This window comes from Ctenopharyngodon idella, chromosome 11, assembly GCF_019924925.1.
Source record: "Ctenopharyngodon idella isolate HZGC_01 chromosome 11, HZGC01, whole genome shotgun sequence".
NCBI classification, from domain to species: Eukaryota; Metazoa; Chordata; class Actinopteri; order Cypriniformes; family Xenocyprididae; genus Ctenopharyngodon; species Ctenopharyngodon idella.
Window position 1 is genome coordinate 6,339,278 of NC_067230.1, and position 19,474 is coordinate 6,358,751.

The 19,474-nt window shown below is 34.8% G+C and overlaps 1 protein-coding gene across 1 annotated transcript in view; it reads right to left on the reverse strand.

Moving 5' to 3' along the window:
• The window catches only part of tafa4b (TAFA chemokine like family member 4b), a 57,279-nt gene that overhangs the window by 16,758 nt on the left and 21,047 nt on the right, over positions 1-19,474 (reverse strand). The window contains exons 2-4 of the mRNA XM_051913480.1: positions 17,292-17,394; positions 17,075-17,189; positions 1,964-2,119 (exon numbers count right to left, since the gene is read on the reverse strand). Of these exons, the coding sequence (XP_051769440.1) occupies positions 1,964-2,119; positions 17,075-17,189 (271 nt within the window). The 5' untranslated portion in view covers positions 17,292-17,394. The remainder of the gene's footprint in view (positions 1-1,963; positions 2,120-17,074; positions 17,190-17,291; positions 17,395-19,474) is intronic.

The window sequence follows — 19,474 nt, forward strand, 5'->3', positions numbered from 1 at the left end:
GAGGAGTATTGTGAGAAAGAGATCGAGTGATCAAGTTTATTACCTGTATTCAAGTCAGTCCTATGTTCATAATAAAAAATCTGTTTAAATGTCCGATGTATTATCTTGTCCTTTTAACAGTTAAGGGGTTTTCCCATGTCTGACAGCGCTAGTCAAAGCATTTGTCAGTTGCGTCTTGTTCCGTGTTCACAACAATTCAGTCTTTTCAATGTAAAAGTCTTCATGACTGACTGACACACTCAGACAATCACAAGACAAGACAATCTTTGCCACCATCTAATGGCGTTATAATGTAACTTCTGTTGCTGTTCATGGTCAGGAACTATTTTTTCCGGTGGAAGGAAGGCTTTTAGTGAAAGTTTACTTCATGAAAGTTGCATTGATACATATTCTTGGCTTTAATATTTGTATTGTGTGGTAACTGTTTTATAAAAGCAATAAGGTACTCGAGGCTAGTGCTGTATCGTGAATAAGTCATGGCTGCAGTAATAAGTCAGGGTTTGCAGGCATTCCGCGTACCTTATTGCTTACATAAATAAATATATTAAATATATTAATATTATATATATATATATATATATATATATATATATATATTATTATATTATTAAAAAATATTAAATATATTATTTGTCTTGTTAATTGGCCAAAAAATGAATGTATCCATTCAAATTATTTAATCAAAGTATGAAATTTACACAATTATTCAACATCCCTTACCAACAATGAATATGTGAATTTAACCCTATGTTTGTGTATTTTATCCTTTTTATAGTTTTGCTTGTCTTACTCTCAGTTACATCAGATTCCTTGTGCCTCCATAATACAGTCCTGTAGCCTTGCATCTGTGGAAAATACAAAATGTGCATAGGACCCATTTTTGTCATTACATGAACTATAGTCAAAGAGAGCCATGAAAGTCATAACATGGAATACCTCCCCTGGTGCAGCCCTCCCTACTTTCTATTGGGGTCTTTTGTCTCGGGTGTCAAAGAAGACAAAGAAGAAAAATGGCTGCCAGCATTCGCCCTCTTGCCTTCATAACTAAAGAGCGTACGGCATGACCGAAGGGACACATTTAAACCTCCTTCATCACCTAAACTACACTTTCTTGTCCTAAACCTTTAGCTAATAGAGAAGAGATGGAGCGGAGGACAGTGTAGTCACATTTGTCACACGGATAACCGCTATGATATCAAAATACACCTAATATTTTGCGAAATCAGGTCACAGGAGACATTAATATTAGATATAAATGTAACATATCTGTGCTTATCACGTATGAACGGATCACCAGAGATGGATGATAATACCAAGGTACAGTAAATTGAGCCATTGTATCATTCGCTCTATTATTCTTATTACTTTTGTATATTTATTATGTGTATGGCCACATACACACTGTAAAGTTTCAGGAGTGACAACTGCATTTAAATACATAAGTGAATCCCATAAATTCATTTTACTGCTGAGTCATTTTTCATTTCCTCTTCTTTCCTTTGCTCCAGAATTTATTTGCCACTGCAAATGACAATGTATACGTTTTTCACGTAATCGAAAAGGATGAACTATGAATAGCCTATAAGTATGACAGTGTAACAAACAATGGTACATTCATTCATAATTCCGTTTACACAAAACACCGCAAGTCATCCTTTGTCAATTATAACTGTTGTAATTCCAAGTACTTACTTATTTTTACATGTAAAACTGTTACCCAATCATAGCAGTGGGCCAAGTCTTGAATGTGTCACGCCCATCAAATGGAGTGTTTGAAAGAAAGGGTCAAAAACAGGATAGAAAATGGCTAATTACTTTATATTTCTAATATTTTTATGTAAAAATCTTGATAACATTATAAGTGGACCTCAGAGAACATTATAAAAAAATGCAGTTCATGACCCCTTTAAATTTATTGTAAAACGATCTCCTAAATGAACATCCACACATGAAGAGCGCTTACCCTCCACACAAGATGGCTGCGCACGAGTCGTGCCGGCCACCTGACCTGGGAAACAGGAGCACTTGACGGTCTGTGAACGTTCCTCAATCTTGTTCTTATTACAGCACCGGTGGATGGCCACCACCTCACAGGTTCCCTGCTTCACCTGGTACGAAGCTGCAGAAAAGATACAAAAAAAGATACTTTCTATCTACTTTTTTACTAATGTTTGTCATAACAATATATACACACAAACTAGTTTTGCTCTGAGCAAATATCAATACATGCTGCATTTCTGTTTCCTAGCTAGAGGAACTGTAACATTAGCATGTAAAGTCTATTTTAGCAGTTAGCAGAGCAAGAGCGCGAGAGATCAAGAGAGGAAATGCCAACTTTATTTGTGTTTAGATGTAAATAAAGTTATTTAAAGGTTTTCTCATGGATTTAACCCTAACCATTAATAATAATAACCCACCCAATATAAGAAACAGCATCTATATTTAATGAGAGTGGCAGCATCTAACAAGCATCTAAAGGGCTCCCAAGTCCCTGTTTTCTCTCTTTCCCTCTCCCCCTAGCAGTACATAATGAACACACAGCTCTATTCTTCTGTTCAGAGTGAAAAAAATAAATCATTTAAGCAAGCATTGGATTTTATTTTACAGCCAGTCTAACATGAGTGCTCAATTACAGCCAAGATTTGTCTCCAAGAAACACTATGCTGTGAGGTGTGTGAGTATCGAGTAATGTTTCATTGTTGCTGCAATGTGGTAATATGAATTGCCAAAATGCATTATGACATGGTTAAAGCTGCTATATAACAGGTGGCTGTGGAAAATAACATATCCAAATGATTTAAATCACAGTGTAGATGAAGTTTTCAAACACTATTAGCATTCCTTAAATACAAAAGTGACTAGTCAGTCTGGGTTTACTGATATATTTATATGTGGCATAACCATCTGTCCTGCTGTCACGAGAAGCAGGTGACATGGATTTGAGGTGAACATTTATGAGTCGCTTCCTTCTCCTGGGACATTGCTAGCCAACATTCATTACAGAACAGAATAAGGGGCCATTATCAAAAACTGTGTTTTTATAACGCTAGACTTGTGCATATTTACATAGAAAAAAATGGAAAAGCAACTCAGTGGAACACAAAACTGCGTTCTGTATAAAGCCCCTAAGGTCAGATATTTAATAAAAGGTGAAGGGAATGAACAGTAAGGCCTGGAAATACATTAAAAACACATTCCAGTGACACACCATGTCTTTAATACAAAACAGTAAGAAATGCAAGAAAGGTCATGCAATATATTGCCTCTTACGAAGTTACTAACAAGATTAGAAGTTCCTTTTGCAATGTGATATGCATTCAAATGATTTAGGCTGAAATGGATGTCTTGGGATGCCCTTTTTTTCACTGGTAACACTTTATTTTGATAGTCCAGTATTGTTTTACTCCCTAAAACAGTAACTAATTGCGTTACCTTTTATGGAAAGGAATGTGTTATGTTACTTTTGCGGGACTCTTTCTAATATGGGCTGGGCTGTTTGTTTGTTTTTATAACAACAAAAATGTTCTATTTTTGGCAAATATAAAGGGCCTTTCACACCAAAAGTGAAATGAATAAGCCTCAGGCTGAGGGAAATGCACATTCACATCTGTACAGTAGAGGGCGCAGTTCAAACAAACAAGCCTTTGCTGCCATTCTGGAATACAGAAGAATAGGAACCAGGAGGAGAAGTAAATGAGTAAATGTATGCTCACATTTAGTCTAGAACTAGTCTAGAATAACCATCATGTTCACACAGCACACACAATGCCTCTGCACTTACTTCCGATTTCTCTCAACATTTGGACAGGAGAGCTGCCAGTCAATAATTGGGAAAACTAGGTAACTTACGTTACTTTTTGAAAAAGTAACTCCGATATTTTTTGTAAATGTTAAAGTAATGCGTTACTTTACTAATTACTTGAAAAAAAGTAATCTGTTTACGTTACTTGTAATGCGTTACCCCCAAAACTGCTGCTAATTTTGAGTAACTTTGCAACTACATGTCAACAGATAAGGGCAGATCTCTAACTGTGACTATGAGTGACACCATGGGGCCTCACGCCAGATCCTGCACGGGTATAGGAGATATAATGAATGATGGATGCTGCGCCTCTGTATTCTGTAGATGAGGGGGTGGGGGATCTTTTTGGAAAGAGAGGCACATGTATGAATTTTATCTGAAAAATGTCTGTGATTTTGTAATTTGTGATATGGGATTTTGTATCTGAAGCATTACAGTGCAGGTTGTTAAGGTAAAACTAAAACTATTGAAGAATCATTTTGGTAAATACCTAGTTCTGTCATGAAACTCTAGATGGCACAAGCTGATAGGTCTTTAACTCAATTTGGTAGCGATCCCATCGTTATCTACATAACAGCTGATTGGTTGCTGTTGCATTAGTGGCCAATGAACTGCGGCTCAACATTCAAATACTGGTAGTGTTTGCTGTTAGCAATCTGCAGCGCTCTTCCAGAAACCCTCCACCTTCCCTAGCTCCACCTGTATAGATCTGCTACGGGGTTTTTATTTAATGTATATGTGCAGCAGCAGCATGTCTCACATGCTCACAGCAATGTCTGCAGCATAGCAGATCAATTCCACTAAGACCAAATACATTAACATTGCCATATCCATTACCATGCCAATCTCTGAAATAAATCTGAAAAATAAAATGTAAATATTAAATGAAAAACTTAAACTTAATAAACTGTAAATGAAAATTAGAAATGTTGCCTTGTTTTGTTTTGTTGTTTGTTTGTTTGATTTTTTTGTTTTTAAGTGGAATGCAATGCAATAAAGAATCATAACTAATATGAAATCCTGTAATTCTTTTAATGTACACACAATCTAAGTCAGATGTGGTGGCTCCGCACACACAAATACACAGAGCAACATGGTGGTTTCCATTTCATCAGGCCGTGAACTCCCTCTCCCGCTATGATGTGGAGTTTGTTTGACAGCTTCCTCCTGGGAAAGGTGGTGCTCCTCAGCTTAGAAAGGCCTCATTCTTTCTACTCTTCTTTCTCTTTTCATTTCCTCCTGTACTCACCTCTCTCCCCTCTTCCCTTGAGGCTCCATGTGTAGCCACATTACCCCCCTCACCCTGTCCTCTCTGTCCAACATGGACCCTGCCGACTGGGCTTTAATTAGAGGAAGCGTGTTGAGTCCAGGGGGCGAATGCTTACAGGCTGGATGCCCGTGCGCGTGCCACTTGAGGGCCCGATGCGCTCTGTCTCTGTCAGCCCCGACATCGCTGGATAAACAACAGATAAGGGCAGATCTCTAACTGTGACTATGACTGACACCACGGGGCCTCACGTCGGATCCTGCACAGGTATTGGAGAGATAATGAATGATGGATGCTGTGCCTCTGCATTCTGGAGATGAGGAGGTAGGGGAACTTTTTGGAACGAGAGGCACATGTATGAATTTTATCTGAATAAGTGTTTGTGATATGTGAGTTTGTATCTGAAGCATTACAGTGTTCATGTTGTTAAGCTAAAACTAAAATTTATTGAAAAATCATTTTGGTAACTGAAATAAAGCTGAAAAAATAAAAAGTAAATATTAAATGAAAAACTTGTTTTGTTGTTTGTTTGGTTTTTTTTAGATGACAGGTTTTTCAAGTTAGGCTACTGTTATACAGATCAGTGGATTCTGGGTTCTTTAAAGCATTGATTCTCAAATGGTTTGGGTTCAGGACCCAGATTTTACATTGGACATTGACCTACACAAAACTCACTGTGATCAAAGTGAACATCAGCTAAAGGTATGGTTTATAGCTGCTTTTTTTACTTGTAATTTTGTTCTTTGTTTTCAAGAATGAGGGTAGGTCATGCAACATGTCCACTTCTTTTAAATGAATTTGCACCAAAATACCAGAGTTTGACTGGATTACAACATTTCATGTCAAAAGCAAAACATATGGGAAGATTATCCCTTGTTAAAGTCATTTTATCAGAATTCTTGTATCTCAATTAGTACCATAGTGAAGTCATGCACTGTAAAAAATTATTTTCATGATTTATCTCAACATTTTTTTTAGTAACACTTTAGTATAGGGAACACTGTTAAACTATTAACTATGACTTTTCCCTCAATAAACTAATTTACTGCTTATTAATAGTTAGTAAGGTAGTTAAGTTTAGGTATTGGATAGGATCAAGAATGTAGAATAAGGTCATGAAGAATAAGGCATTAATATGTGCTTAATAAGTACTAAGAAATAGCCAATATTCTAGTAATATGCATGCTAATAGGCAACTAGATAAAAGACCCTAACATAAAGTGTTACCATTTTTTCTTTTGTCAGATCAACTTCAATAATTCATGTGGTTCAAATAACATAACATTTTGAGTTTCTGTTTATTAAACCAATCGCCTTCATTGTATTAACTCAAATTTTTAATTTCAATGAACTCAAAATTTAAAGGCAACCAGGTAACTTACTTTTTAAGTTAAACCAACAATTCTTTTTTACAGTGTGTGTTCAATTCCCTGGAACTACAAGAACTGATAAAAAGTATGCCTTGAATGAAATGCATGATGCTTAAAATAAAACCATCTGCAAAACATACATTATGGTTCAAAAGTCAGAGTCAGTTTTATTATTAATAGCTATATCCAGGAAGGATGCATAATATTAAGTGACAGTTCTATTGTTACGAAAAAAAACTATTTCAAATAAATGGTTTTCTTTTGAACTTTCTATTCATCAAAGAATCATGAAGGAAAAAATATATCACAGTTTCCACAAAAATATTAAGCAGCACAACTGCTTTCAACATTGATAATAATAAGAAATGTTTCTTGAGCACCAAATCATATTTCAATGCTTTTGCGTTCGCTCGCAAAAGTTTTGAATTCATCAAGAAACTCTGCGTTCTTCCAAAATGTTTGCATTCCCCCAAGAAACACTGCATTCTAATATGCTATGGAGCTCCTAACGGGACATGTTGAAGGGCGGAAAAAAGCATGTGATGGGGGGAAAAATCTATATGTCAATGCTTATGCACTCGCAAACTATATGTCAATGCTTATGTCTCGCAAATGTTTTGGGTTCCACAGAGATACTTTGCATTTGCTCGCAAAGAACACAAAAGTTTTCGAAAGGTTTCTCATGGGAACGCAAAATATTTGCGAGAGAACACAAAAGCATTGACACATAATTTTTCCTCCCAACATGTTTTTTTTTTTTTCTTTCATCATGACCCTTTAGTGGCTCCTTATCATATTAGAATGCTTTCTGAAGGATCATGTGACACTGAAGGCTGGATTAATGGCTGCTAAAAATTCAGCTTTGCCATTACAAGAATAATTCACATTTTTAAAATACATTAAAATAGACATTTATTTTAAATTGCAATAATATTTCATAATATTGCTGTCTTTATAATATTTTTTGATCAAATAAATTCAGTCTTGGTGAGCATAAAAGAGTTTCCTTTTCAACGCCAACCTTTTTAAGAGTAGTGTACATATAAATATATTATGCTATTCAAAAAAGCATTTTATAGTTGAGATCTACCGCTGCACTCAAAAATATATTTTGGTCTAAATTTAAGTTTTATGTAACTGAAGTTACATTCAAATTTTCCATCCATTTGGATTACATAGTTTTACCACAAACAAACAAATAAACTTATTGTGATTCATATTTGTCAGTCATACGTAAATGAAACAGGTAAGATTTATGTAATAGTTTGCAGATAAATGCCCAGGTTAAATTAACACTGCTTAGTGTTCATGTTTGTGTGCACTACTGAGTTAAAGTACCACTGAAGCAGTGTTAGAGTTAATGAGATAATTAAGCGATGACTGAACATTAATGATGAACACCTGCTGTTAACAAGCAGAATCGCTGAAGGAAAAAGAAACACAAGATTAACAACTCACTTCAGTCACAGCCTTCGATGAAATCAACTGAAGATAAAAGAAGATATTAAATCTCTCAAGATCTGATTAAACAACTCGAAAAACTACAAAACATTACTAGCTTCACTCATTACTAACTACACTGACTTTATTTCTGTCATACGTCTACAGAAGTTCTTAGGAGAATTAACAGAGGTTTAGATGATTTATTGAGATTCATTTGAAGTTACCATCTTTGAGGTCAGTGTTGGCTTTAATTGGGCTCTTGACTTTGTTGCATCAGTTGTTCTCTGGCTGCTGTAACTGAGTGTTTATAAAACATTTGTTATGGCACACATGTCAAGCAAACGTATGATCAGGCTGATGGTTGACCAGATAATTAACCAAATAATAAAAAGTACCTAAGTACTAATATCAAATAAGTCACTTAAACCCTTTTGATGATAATTGGAACTTATATTTAAGAGTGCAGAATGGTTAAATGTGATTTCAAGTGTATTCTGTGAATATCTGAACAAGGAATATAAAACATTTGTGCTTATATATATATATATATATATATATATATAAATGAAGTCAACTTCCAGTCTGCACATGCATGTGTGTACGTGGGTTGTGTGTGCCTTGTTAGTGTGCATAGAAGCAAGAGGTTGGAGGCTCAGCACTCATGGGAAGAAACCCCATCACCGCCAAACCCCAAAAAACAAAGGCCATACTGCCTCCTACTGGCATAATAGCATCACAGGAAAGACATGAGCACTAAGAGCACTTTGAGTACTATTCCTTACTAAGTAGCTTGCTCGCTTGCTTCCTATGGTACACTAGCGCCCATAACAATCCTTTATCTGCCATTAACAGTCATGTACAGTTAAACTGATAAGCAATTCCCTGGATTTAACAACATGCTGTGCAGAGAAATCATGCAGCCAAAAAGAGGATGAAGGTCTCACACTATCACTCATGTCTTACACCTTTCTCACACACAGGCAGGCGCCACATCCTGAACACTCAGGCAACTTCATCTGACACATCTTCAGCCCTGGGGACTACACCAACCGACAAGCCACAAAAATGAGATCTCAGAGAGTGGAAAAGATTGCTTGTAAACTTGCCATTATAAGCTAATAACGACCAAACAGGCATGCAAAATTTGTGCTGTATGAACAGCTTAAATGCATCTGAATAAGCCTTTTCTGTATGTGGCTGTTTTACACACTTGGCAGCAGAAGTCATTTGTAAAATTCTCCGCCGCACCATTAAGCACAGTGAGCAGACTCCAGAGATAATCGTGAGATTTTTTGCGGCTTCTCCTCCAGGACCGCAACACTGGAATTAACCGCTCAGCGTTCCACCATAGCCATCTTGTTCTGGATTTTAAAGCACTGTTATGATGGTCTCAGAGTAATAAATCTCAGATCAGCCTGAAATCAAATAAGATTTCAAGCATGGCTAACTGTCTCTATCCCTGTGGCGGACGCATCTGGGTGTCGAGCTAAACGCCATTACCTTGAGCTGATGGGGCAGCCAGGCGATTGATATATTCTGACAGCGCGAGGCGAGTGTGCCTTTGTGCGATTTATCAAGAAGCATGTCTTTCTCCTGTCAATAGCTGACTGGCATGTCAGTACCAAAAGGGCAGACATTTTGTGACTCTGAGGGAACTCGGTTGATTGCGATGACAATGAGTGCGCTAAGGGTAGGGCTATCAATGTAACGTGTTAATTTAGTGAGATTAATTATATGAAAAAAATATGTGCTAAAAATGAAGCAATTAATCCTGCCTTATGACCCATAAGTAAAATCTTTTACAGAATTTTTTACAGAAAGCAACAGCATGAGTATGGATTTTTTGTGGCTCGCTTTTTCTTTCTTTTTTTAAGTTAAACTTTATGGAAGCCACAAAAATGTCTATTCAATGCTTTTTGTCTGCCACAATAATGTAATGCCTTAAATTATCTTATTTTTTCTGCAAATATTGCTATGCATTTATTTGATTAATTACATTACTATAATTATTGAATAATTACATTACTAATCAAGTCACAACACTAATCATGTAACAAAGACTGGAACAGTGAAACTGTGAAAGTAATTAACATTGTACATTTTTGTACATCATTCTTTTTTTTAAAAAAACTTATCTATAGCATGCAGACAAGCTAAAATAGATCATGCAATATTGTAATAATACTAAAATTGATAATTTGTTGAGTAAGAACAATGTTTCAAGATTATAACAGCATTCCTGTTCAATAAGCACTATGCAGAAATGTTTTCTTTCTAGTAGTTGTATTGCACCAATTGTTTTCAATCTATCCATCCATAGTTTTTTCATAATTTAAAATAAGATATTCTGTATATGATTTTTTTTTTTTTTTAAATAACACCTCAGGTGATGATTGGTTCAGTGTTCAAGAAAGAACACGCAGTAACACACGAAAGTCGATGTCCATGACAGAATAAAATGTGCAGAGTGACAAAATGAAACTAACAAGCTTTCTAACAAGAACACCCATAATGTACTACCTGAGCCCAGCTGACATGTTCCACACACCTCCATTACTCAGGCCAGGTAATAGCTCCAGGTTAGCTGTTGTTTTTAATTGGATGTGTCAAATGTCATCACAAGCTTGAAAAATGTAGCATGGACATTTGAACTTGTGTGTTTAATCTTCATGTCATGAGTATAAGAACAACCAAGACTGGCACAGACCAAAGCACAGCTCACATAACACAAATGAGACCTCAGAGTGGGTGGCCTTTGGCTCCAGGCGACTCACTTTGACACACTGTACTATATGGAGGCTGAAGCAATGTGTCGAAAATGGCCACGAATGGCTCGTGTAGGCATGCATGTTGGCGAATGTGTGTTTACTCATTAAATGCAGCGCGCATTGGGACTTTGTTGGCCTTCGGTGTTGGCTATATAAGGGCCTATTACAGCAGACAGGAACAAAGGCAGCCGCTTGCACGCTATTGTCTCTATTTACCTGCAAGCATGGACAAGCATGACAAGAAAAAGTGGTTGTTAGTTATAGTGTCTGGTTTCAGTGTCAACCATCAGTCAACGGCCCTTGCCTCGTTTGGGTGAGATTCAGACCATCCATTCCCATTAGTGTCCATGTTTCCACAGGAGAACTTTACAAATGACCCATTACTGCTTCTCATTCAGACACATGAGGGGTTATTCCTGTAAAGGCATTTATAGAGCTTCAGAGCCACCATGTGGCCACAACTGGCACTGCAATGAAGAACTTGCTTTTCTCAAGGTAAAACTGAAATGTGACAGATGCAATTTTTAGTGTTAAATGTTATTAACATGCTAACTGCATAACTGATATTTTGTATCATAAATAATAACGTAGTTAATTACACTTTATTGTAATAAGCAAAAAGTATAATTACAACTTTTTAATAAAAAAAAATATATATACACACTTTTTACATATATATATATATATATATATATATATATATATATAATATGTAAAAAAAAAATAATATATATATATTACATACATATTACATACATATATGGTGGATTATAAGTATGTAATATAATAATGTACATGTAGCATAATAAGTTTGTATAAATATCATTTTTTTTATGAAATCATATACATAAGAATATATTAAAAAAATTGTCTTTCAGCAGCCATTAGATCAGTCTTCAGTGTCACATGACGCTGATTTGGTGCAAATATATATATATATATATATATATATATATATATAATTATTATTATCACAGTTGAAAACTGCTTAGTATATTTGTGGAAACCATGATATGTTTTGTTTTTTGTTTTTTCATGATTCAGGATAAATAGAAGATATAAAAGAACAGCATTTATTTGATATAGAAATGTTTTGTAACATTTTTTCACGTTTTTTCAATTTAATTCATACTTGCTGAATAAAAGCATTCATTTCTTTGTAATGATATAAAACATAATACATTGAAATATTATCTATAATATTGTACAATATATAAATATATAATATATAGTGTTTTAAGTGCTTTTTTTATTAATAGAGATTTTTTATAACTATGGTCGCCTGTGCAACCATAAAAAAACACCAGTACATAAGCTCTACTCTCCAGACCGCTTCTCCAACATCCAAATCAAATATTTTTATTATTAGTACAATATTTTTTTAGTCATGTCAGGTTCCAGATTATTGAGGTACAAATAGTTTCACCGTGTGGCCAGCTAGTGCAAACTTTTCCTGACATACACAAATACACTGCACAGCAAATAAAGGAGGAATGAATCATAAAAAGTGTTGGCAATACAATTTTTGCCAATATTTCTCTCTTTTCTTTTGTTCTCCTGAAAATATTCAATTTCTCAACAATTTTTACCCAATTAGCTCTCTTGAAATTAAGGATAGGCCTAAAACCATCGATGACATCCACTTTGGTGGTATATGAAATCTGAAATCCTTCATGACCTTCACAACATACTGCTGCTGTAATTAGCACAGAGCTGATTAAAACACCTCCGTTAGAAAAGTAACCTCTTCTCCCCGTCAAAATGAAAAGTAACATCATCAGTCAGACCGGCTCGAGATGCTGGTGGCATTTCTGTCTCAGCGAAAAGGTCACCTTGCATTAGCAACAACTAAACAAAGAGAAGTCGTAATTAAGAAAGTGTGATAATTATCTGGAGCAACACTGACATTGGGGAAGGATTTTGCATAATATGAATGATTCAGCGAAAGAGCCGGAGTCTGACCTTTTGGCATGCTAAAATATTTATGTACTGCTGGTCACTTCGTCGCCATGAGGGAAGCTTTCATGAATTATGCAAATCAGAATTAGTTAGCTCGTGGGTGTCAATTAGCGTGGGGAAGTGGACATTATTTTAGTTATCCTCCCTCTTTTTTACGAAAAGGGTGCGCCTTTGTGTGTGTGTGTGTATGTGTGTGTGTGTGTACAGAGGCACGCAGAGGTGTAAAGAGTTTATTACCTGACCATTTAAGATCATACATATTAATACAGTCATTACTAAATTGTCCCTTCGCTAAAAACTCCTTACTGCAGAGGCATGAACTCTAATGAAGAGAGTGACTTTGCTTCTGTCCGTTTTAATGTTACTGCAGGGCAGGAGCACTATCATATAAATATGATACGGATGCAAACGACCTGCTTTTAATCTCCTGAACAGGACAGCACCGACAATAACTGTAATTATGTGTTTATATTAGAGGTCAAGCCTTGTTAAATGTCCTTTATGAGCTGAAAAAACAAACTGATGTTGAAAGGTTCACTGACATCCTCTGCGGTTCACACTCACTGAGTGGATGGAATCTAAAGGATTTTTTTTATTATTTGCTACACAATAATTTTGGAGAAAAATCTGTGGAATGGATTTGTGGAATGGATCATGGTGAAATGTGATTAATGCACAGAAACATTGCAGTGTTAAATGTTATTAATTCCCAAAGAGTTGAATTAACCTACAGTGTTAATGAGTACTGCTTTTCAGTGTAGTTACAGGGTGTTAAATTATGTAATTTTATTTTTACGCTGAAAGTGTTAAAAAAAAAAAAAGTGCCAATTTGTCTTGACTCTGCCCCTCTATAGCTGTTGCCTTGCAAGACGATGAGTACTGTAGCTGAAAGCATCACCAAATTAGCCAAAATATCTAGGTTATTGACATATAAGGTTTTTAAAAGTATAAAAAAACCTAATGGAGATATAATTAATTTTGAAGTTTTATTAAGTGTTAATGAGATTATGTGGTTTTTATAATCAATTAACACTGCCTATGTCATTTTTTACAAGATGGACAAAATTTGTCACCAAAAAAGTCATTCGGTTTAACCAAAATTTCGGTTTTACCGAATGACACTTTTGGTTCACCCGAATGACGATATTTTCAAACAATGCTAACAGGCTGATATCTAGGTAGCTAGCAAAATCACAATCAAACATTTTATAATTAGTACAAGTTTTTTAAATATTACAAAATTTTCAATGTTTTATAGCGGTTGTACCGAATGGCCTGATGTTTTGGGACATGCGTATGAGCAAGTGAAAATATGAATTTTTCAAATAGTTAAAAGAGAGTTAGTTAATTTGCTTTATGACCATGTGGTCCTTTGCAGGTGTCTGAAAGGTCACATCCTGTCACATGATATTGAACGCATGACTTGATCCAAAATGGTCCTTTTATATTGGTTACTCCGAATGACATCAATGAAATTCATTTTTCCAGACATTCTTTCTCATAAAAAAGCAATGACTTCTACACATAATTTTCATACTATTTTGCACTATGTTGATATATGATGATATAAAATCATGCCAGAATAAAAAATATATACATTTATTACATTTTAAGATATTTTAATCACAAATTAAATGGCTGTATCGGCCTTTGGACGGATAAACCGAATTACTTTTTGACACTTCAAAATCTTTTAAATACCTTTATATGTAGCAAAATATAATTAAAACCTTTTGGATTCGATAAAAGAGATCTAGTTATACTACCTTACATACTTTGGATGTCATAGCTTTGTTTTTTATTATTATTATTAAGGCCTTTGGACAAAATAATTACCCGCCACGTCATTGACCCATTTAAATATTCTAAGTTCCGTACAGGTTAAGCTTAATCACCAACATTATAATGGCATAATGTTAATTACCACAAAAAATCATTTCAACAAAATTAACAGAAAAGGCGATGAAGCACTTCACAATGGAAGTGACTGGAGCCCATTTTTAGAAGATTTAAAAGCAGAAATGTGAAGAAAAAAATTATTTTCTCTTAAAACATATGTATTATTTGAGCTGTAAATTTGTTCTTGTCATTTTTATAGCCATATTAAGATATTATTTGACTCTTTATTATCTATTCTCATGGAAATTTGTTTTTGACCCCCACAACATACACATACAGCTTATTCAAAACCAGTGTTGGGAGTAACGCATTACAAGTAAGGTGAGTTACATAATCAGATTACATTTTTCAAGTAACTAGTAAAGTAATGTGCTACTTTTAAATTTACAGCTAAATATCTGAGTTACTTTTTTCAAATAGGTAATGTAAGTTACTTTGTTTTTCCATTTATTGACTGACAGCTCTCCCATCCTCATGTTGAGAGAAATTGGAAGTAAATGCAGAGGTGTTGTGTGTGCTATGTGAACATGATGGTTATTGTAGTTCTAGACTAAATGTGAACATGCATTTACTCATCTAACTTGCACAAAATAAATAAAAATAGTGAAATGCACTATTAGTGAAATTAGGCACACCTGCAATAGTTAAATATATTAAATAATACAAATATGTTTTAATCTAAATTTATTAACCAGTGTCTTTGCTGCTAACTTTCGATGATCTTTAGTTAAACATCACATTTGTATTTATTTATTTTTATTGTTGAAGAAAGAGAGTTAAACATTCTTTTCCTGTGTCCTATTATTCTGCAATGCAGAATAGCACAGCTAAAAGGTTTATTTGGGCTGCACAGACATGAATTTGCATTTCCTTCAGCCTGAGGCTTATTCGTTTCACTTTAGGTGTGAAAGGGCCTTTTAAATTTGGTGAAAATATAACTTGTTTTTTGTTATTAAAGGGTTAGTTCACCCAAAAATGAAAATTCTGTCATTAATTACTCTCATGCCGTTCCAAACCCGTAAGACCTTCGTTCATCTTCAGAATACAAATTAAGATATTTTTGATGAAATCCAAGAGGTATATGACTCATCTATAGACAGCAATATAATCAACACTTTCAAGGTCCAGAAAGGTACTAAAGACATCGTTAAAATAGTCCACGTGACTACAGTGGTTCAACCTTAATGTTATGAAGTGTCAAGAATACTTTTTGTGTGCAAAAACATAACAAAAATTTAACTTTGTTAAATAATCTCTTCTCTTCCCTGGCAGTCTCCTACGCAGTTGACGCAGTAAGCACAGTGCAGCGCTCCCGTGTTTACGTCCGAACGCCAGCTCAGTATTGGGTGACGCTGTTCACGTGAGCAGCACGATGTATGCGTGTGATGCTGACGCAGGAGCCGGCCAATAATGAGCTGCCGTAAGGACGTAAACACGGAAGCCTTCACTACGCTTACTGCGTCAACTGCGTAGGGAACTGACATGGAAGAGAAGAGATTATTAATTAAAATGTTGTTATTTTTGTTTTGTTTTTGTGCACAAAAAGTATTCTTATCACTTCATAACATTAAGGTTGGACCACTGCAGTCACATGGACTATTTTAATGATGTCTTTTAGTACCTTTCTGGACCTTGACAGTGGTTGTTAAATTGCTGTCTATAGACGAGTCATATACCTCTCAGATTTCATCAAAAATATCTTAATTTGTGTTCTGAAGATGAACAAAGGTCTTACAGGTGTGGAACAACATGAGGGTGAGTAATTAATGACAGAATTTTCATTTTTGGGTGAACTAACCCTTTAAAAACAATCAAGCAAACTCAGCCCTGGTGAGAAAAAGTATCGCAAAAGTAACTTAATGCATTACTTTCCATAAAAAGTAACCGTTACTTTTTGTAGGGAGTCACGCAACATTATAACACAACTTATTTTTTTAAGAGTAACTTTCCCCAACAAAAACACAATAAATCCTTAATAGAGAAAAACACTAATGTCAACAATTTTTGAAATTATCTGTAAATATTATCAGCATTATAGGCATTTTCTGTAAAGCTACTTTGAAACAATATGAATAGCACTATACAAATAACTTGAATTAAATTAATCAATAAACCAATTGACAATGGAATTATATATTTTCCATCAGCGCATTCCTGATGGCAATTTTTCAAATTCCTTAATAAGATGATGTGAAGAATCATTGATTATCATTGCTGCTTTTCTTATGGCATTCCATCATGGCAACAAATTTGTAAAATTACATATAACTTTAAAAAGTTTAGCAAGTGAGTGTTTACATATTGTGACAATACTTGAAACAGTGAGTATTTTAATATTTACAGAGTGGCCCTATTCTCTTCCATTGTAAGTGCAACCCAGATGAAGAAAATGAGGGACAAGTGGTAACTTATTCCCAAAATATTTGCAATTCTTGTGAATGATAGTCTTCTGAGTATCAATAATCAGTCTGCTTTAGACTTGCAGTGTGAGAGTAAACCAGACGATCTGCCTTGTGTTCATAGATACATTTTCTCCTGTAATTAAGCCAACGGAGCATTGGCATACCTGTGTGTCCCCGCAGACTCCGTGTACCTGCAGAAGCCGTCTGGCATGAGCACATTACCAAGGTGACCAAGAGTATAACCTGCAACGGCCACACTGACCGCCCCCACAACTGCATCTACAAAGAGACCAGCACAAAGAGAGAGAAAGAAGGGGAGGAAGAGCATTAAAAAGTGTACACATCTGCCTCAGGGTTGTGAGAATACGTCAACTGTGTTACCTTTCTTTCCTGTGTTCTCTGATCACTCTCTTCCCAGTGAGCCAGCCATGTCTCCTCCTTTGTCCTCCTGTCTTCACTTGCTTCCTCAAACAATGTTCAGATCCTGAGAAGACAGAAGGAATAAGGAGAGGGATGAGGTCAAGATAAGAAATAAGCAGTACATGTGTGTTTCTTCAATATAGGCACTTCTGGTCTTCTGGGAAATGAGATTTGAAACTCCTTTAAAACAACTCACTAGTTCATTTAATTTGTCTACTTATAATGGATGTACTGTACATGCATGACAAGAGAACTATGTCATTTTGAAGGGTTTTTTTTTTTCATAATGAGCAAATTTAATTTCCTCCACATCTCAAATCACTGACTCAAATGATTTACTCAATTGTCTTGCTAACACCAATTTAATAGATAAAATTATATGTATCATGAATACAAGCAATTAAATAATATTGTCATATTTTTATATAATTTGAGAAAATCAAATAAAAAATATTTAGTTAACCAGTGATATATCTACCACATCATTTACTATTTATTATTTTATATCATGCTCTTCAAATCAAGTCAAGTCACCTTTATTTATATAGCGCTTTTTACATTGCAGATTGTGTCAAAGCAGCTTTACAGTGATAACTGCAGCTCTTTACTGACATTGTTGTGTACTTGGTGAATAAGTACACTAACTTCTGATGTAACTTTATAAGTTGTAAAATTAAATTTAAATTTAACTGAGAAAAAAATGTATTTATAATATTTAATAATTATAAATATATTTTCTTCATTGTTGTGTATTTGATGTGGTTCCCTGTATTGATTTATGACAATGAATTCCTGTTTGTTTGTTTGTTTGTTTGTTTGTTTGTTTGTTTGTTTGGGGGTGTGGAACTGAGGTTAACATGTTTGGGAAAATGATATTGTATATGGTGAATTGTTGATGAATGATACTTAAATGTAAGTTGATGTTTTGCGATTTAAGAATTCAAACAAGTTTAATATTTAGCATTGATCAAACTTGTTGATAGATGGTCATGTCAACATAGAATTATTTTCTTCAAGGGTTAGTTCACCCAAAAATGAAAATTCTGTCATTAATTACTCACCCTCATGTCGTTTCACACCCGAAAGACCTTTGCTCTTCTTTAGAACACAAATTAAGATATTTTTGATAAAATCTGATGGCTCAGTGAGGCCTCCATTGCCAGCAAGACAATTAACACTTTCAGATGCCCAAAAAGCTACTAAAGACATATTTAAAACAGTTAATGTGACTACAGTGGTTCAACCTTAATGTTATGAAGCGACAAGAATACTGTTTGTGCCGCAAAAAAACAAAATAACAACTTTATTTAACAATATCTAGTGATGGGCGATTTCAAAACACTGCTTCATGAAGCTTCGAAGCTTTACAAATCTTTTGTTTCGAATCAGTGGTATGTATTAAACTGCCAAAGTCACATGACTTCAGTAAACAAGGCTTCATTACATCATAAGTGTTTCTAAATTTCAATGTTTCACCACTGGGGGGCATGACTTTGGCAGTTTGATACGTGCTCCGAACCACTGATTCAAAACAAAAGATTCGTAAAGCTTTGAAGCTTCATTAAGCAGTGTTTTGAAATCGCCAATCACTAGATATTGTTGAATAAAGTCGTTATTTTGGGGTTTTTTTGGTGCACAAAAAGTATTCTCGTCACTTCATAACATTAAGGTTGAACCACTGTAGTCACATGAACTGTTTTAAATATGTCTTCAGTAGCTTTCTGGGCATCTGGAAGTGTTAAATATCTTCGTGGCAATTGGAGGCCTCACTGAGCCATCGGATTTTATCAAAAATATCTTAATTTGTGTTCTGAAGATGAACGAAGGTGTGGAACGAAATGAGGGTGAGTAATTAATGACATTTTTGGGTGAACTAACCCTTTAAGTAGTGGAGATATTGGATTGCCTCACACACTGAAGAAGGACTGAGAGCTGAAGCATGTAAAATGAAATAACAAAACAAAAAGGTTGAATTTTGAGTGTGAATCACAGCTAAATTTAAAAAAATAAAATAAAATCACATTTTAAAATTAAAATTAATGGGCCACATAACAGCACCACTGAGATACAGTTGTCATTTGTTTAAAAATGTAAGCAATTTTCACACATTATATATTGAAATGAGTTATCATTATTTCACTTTG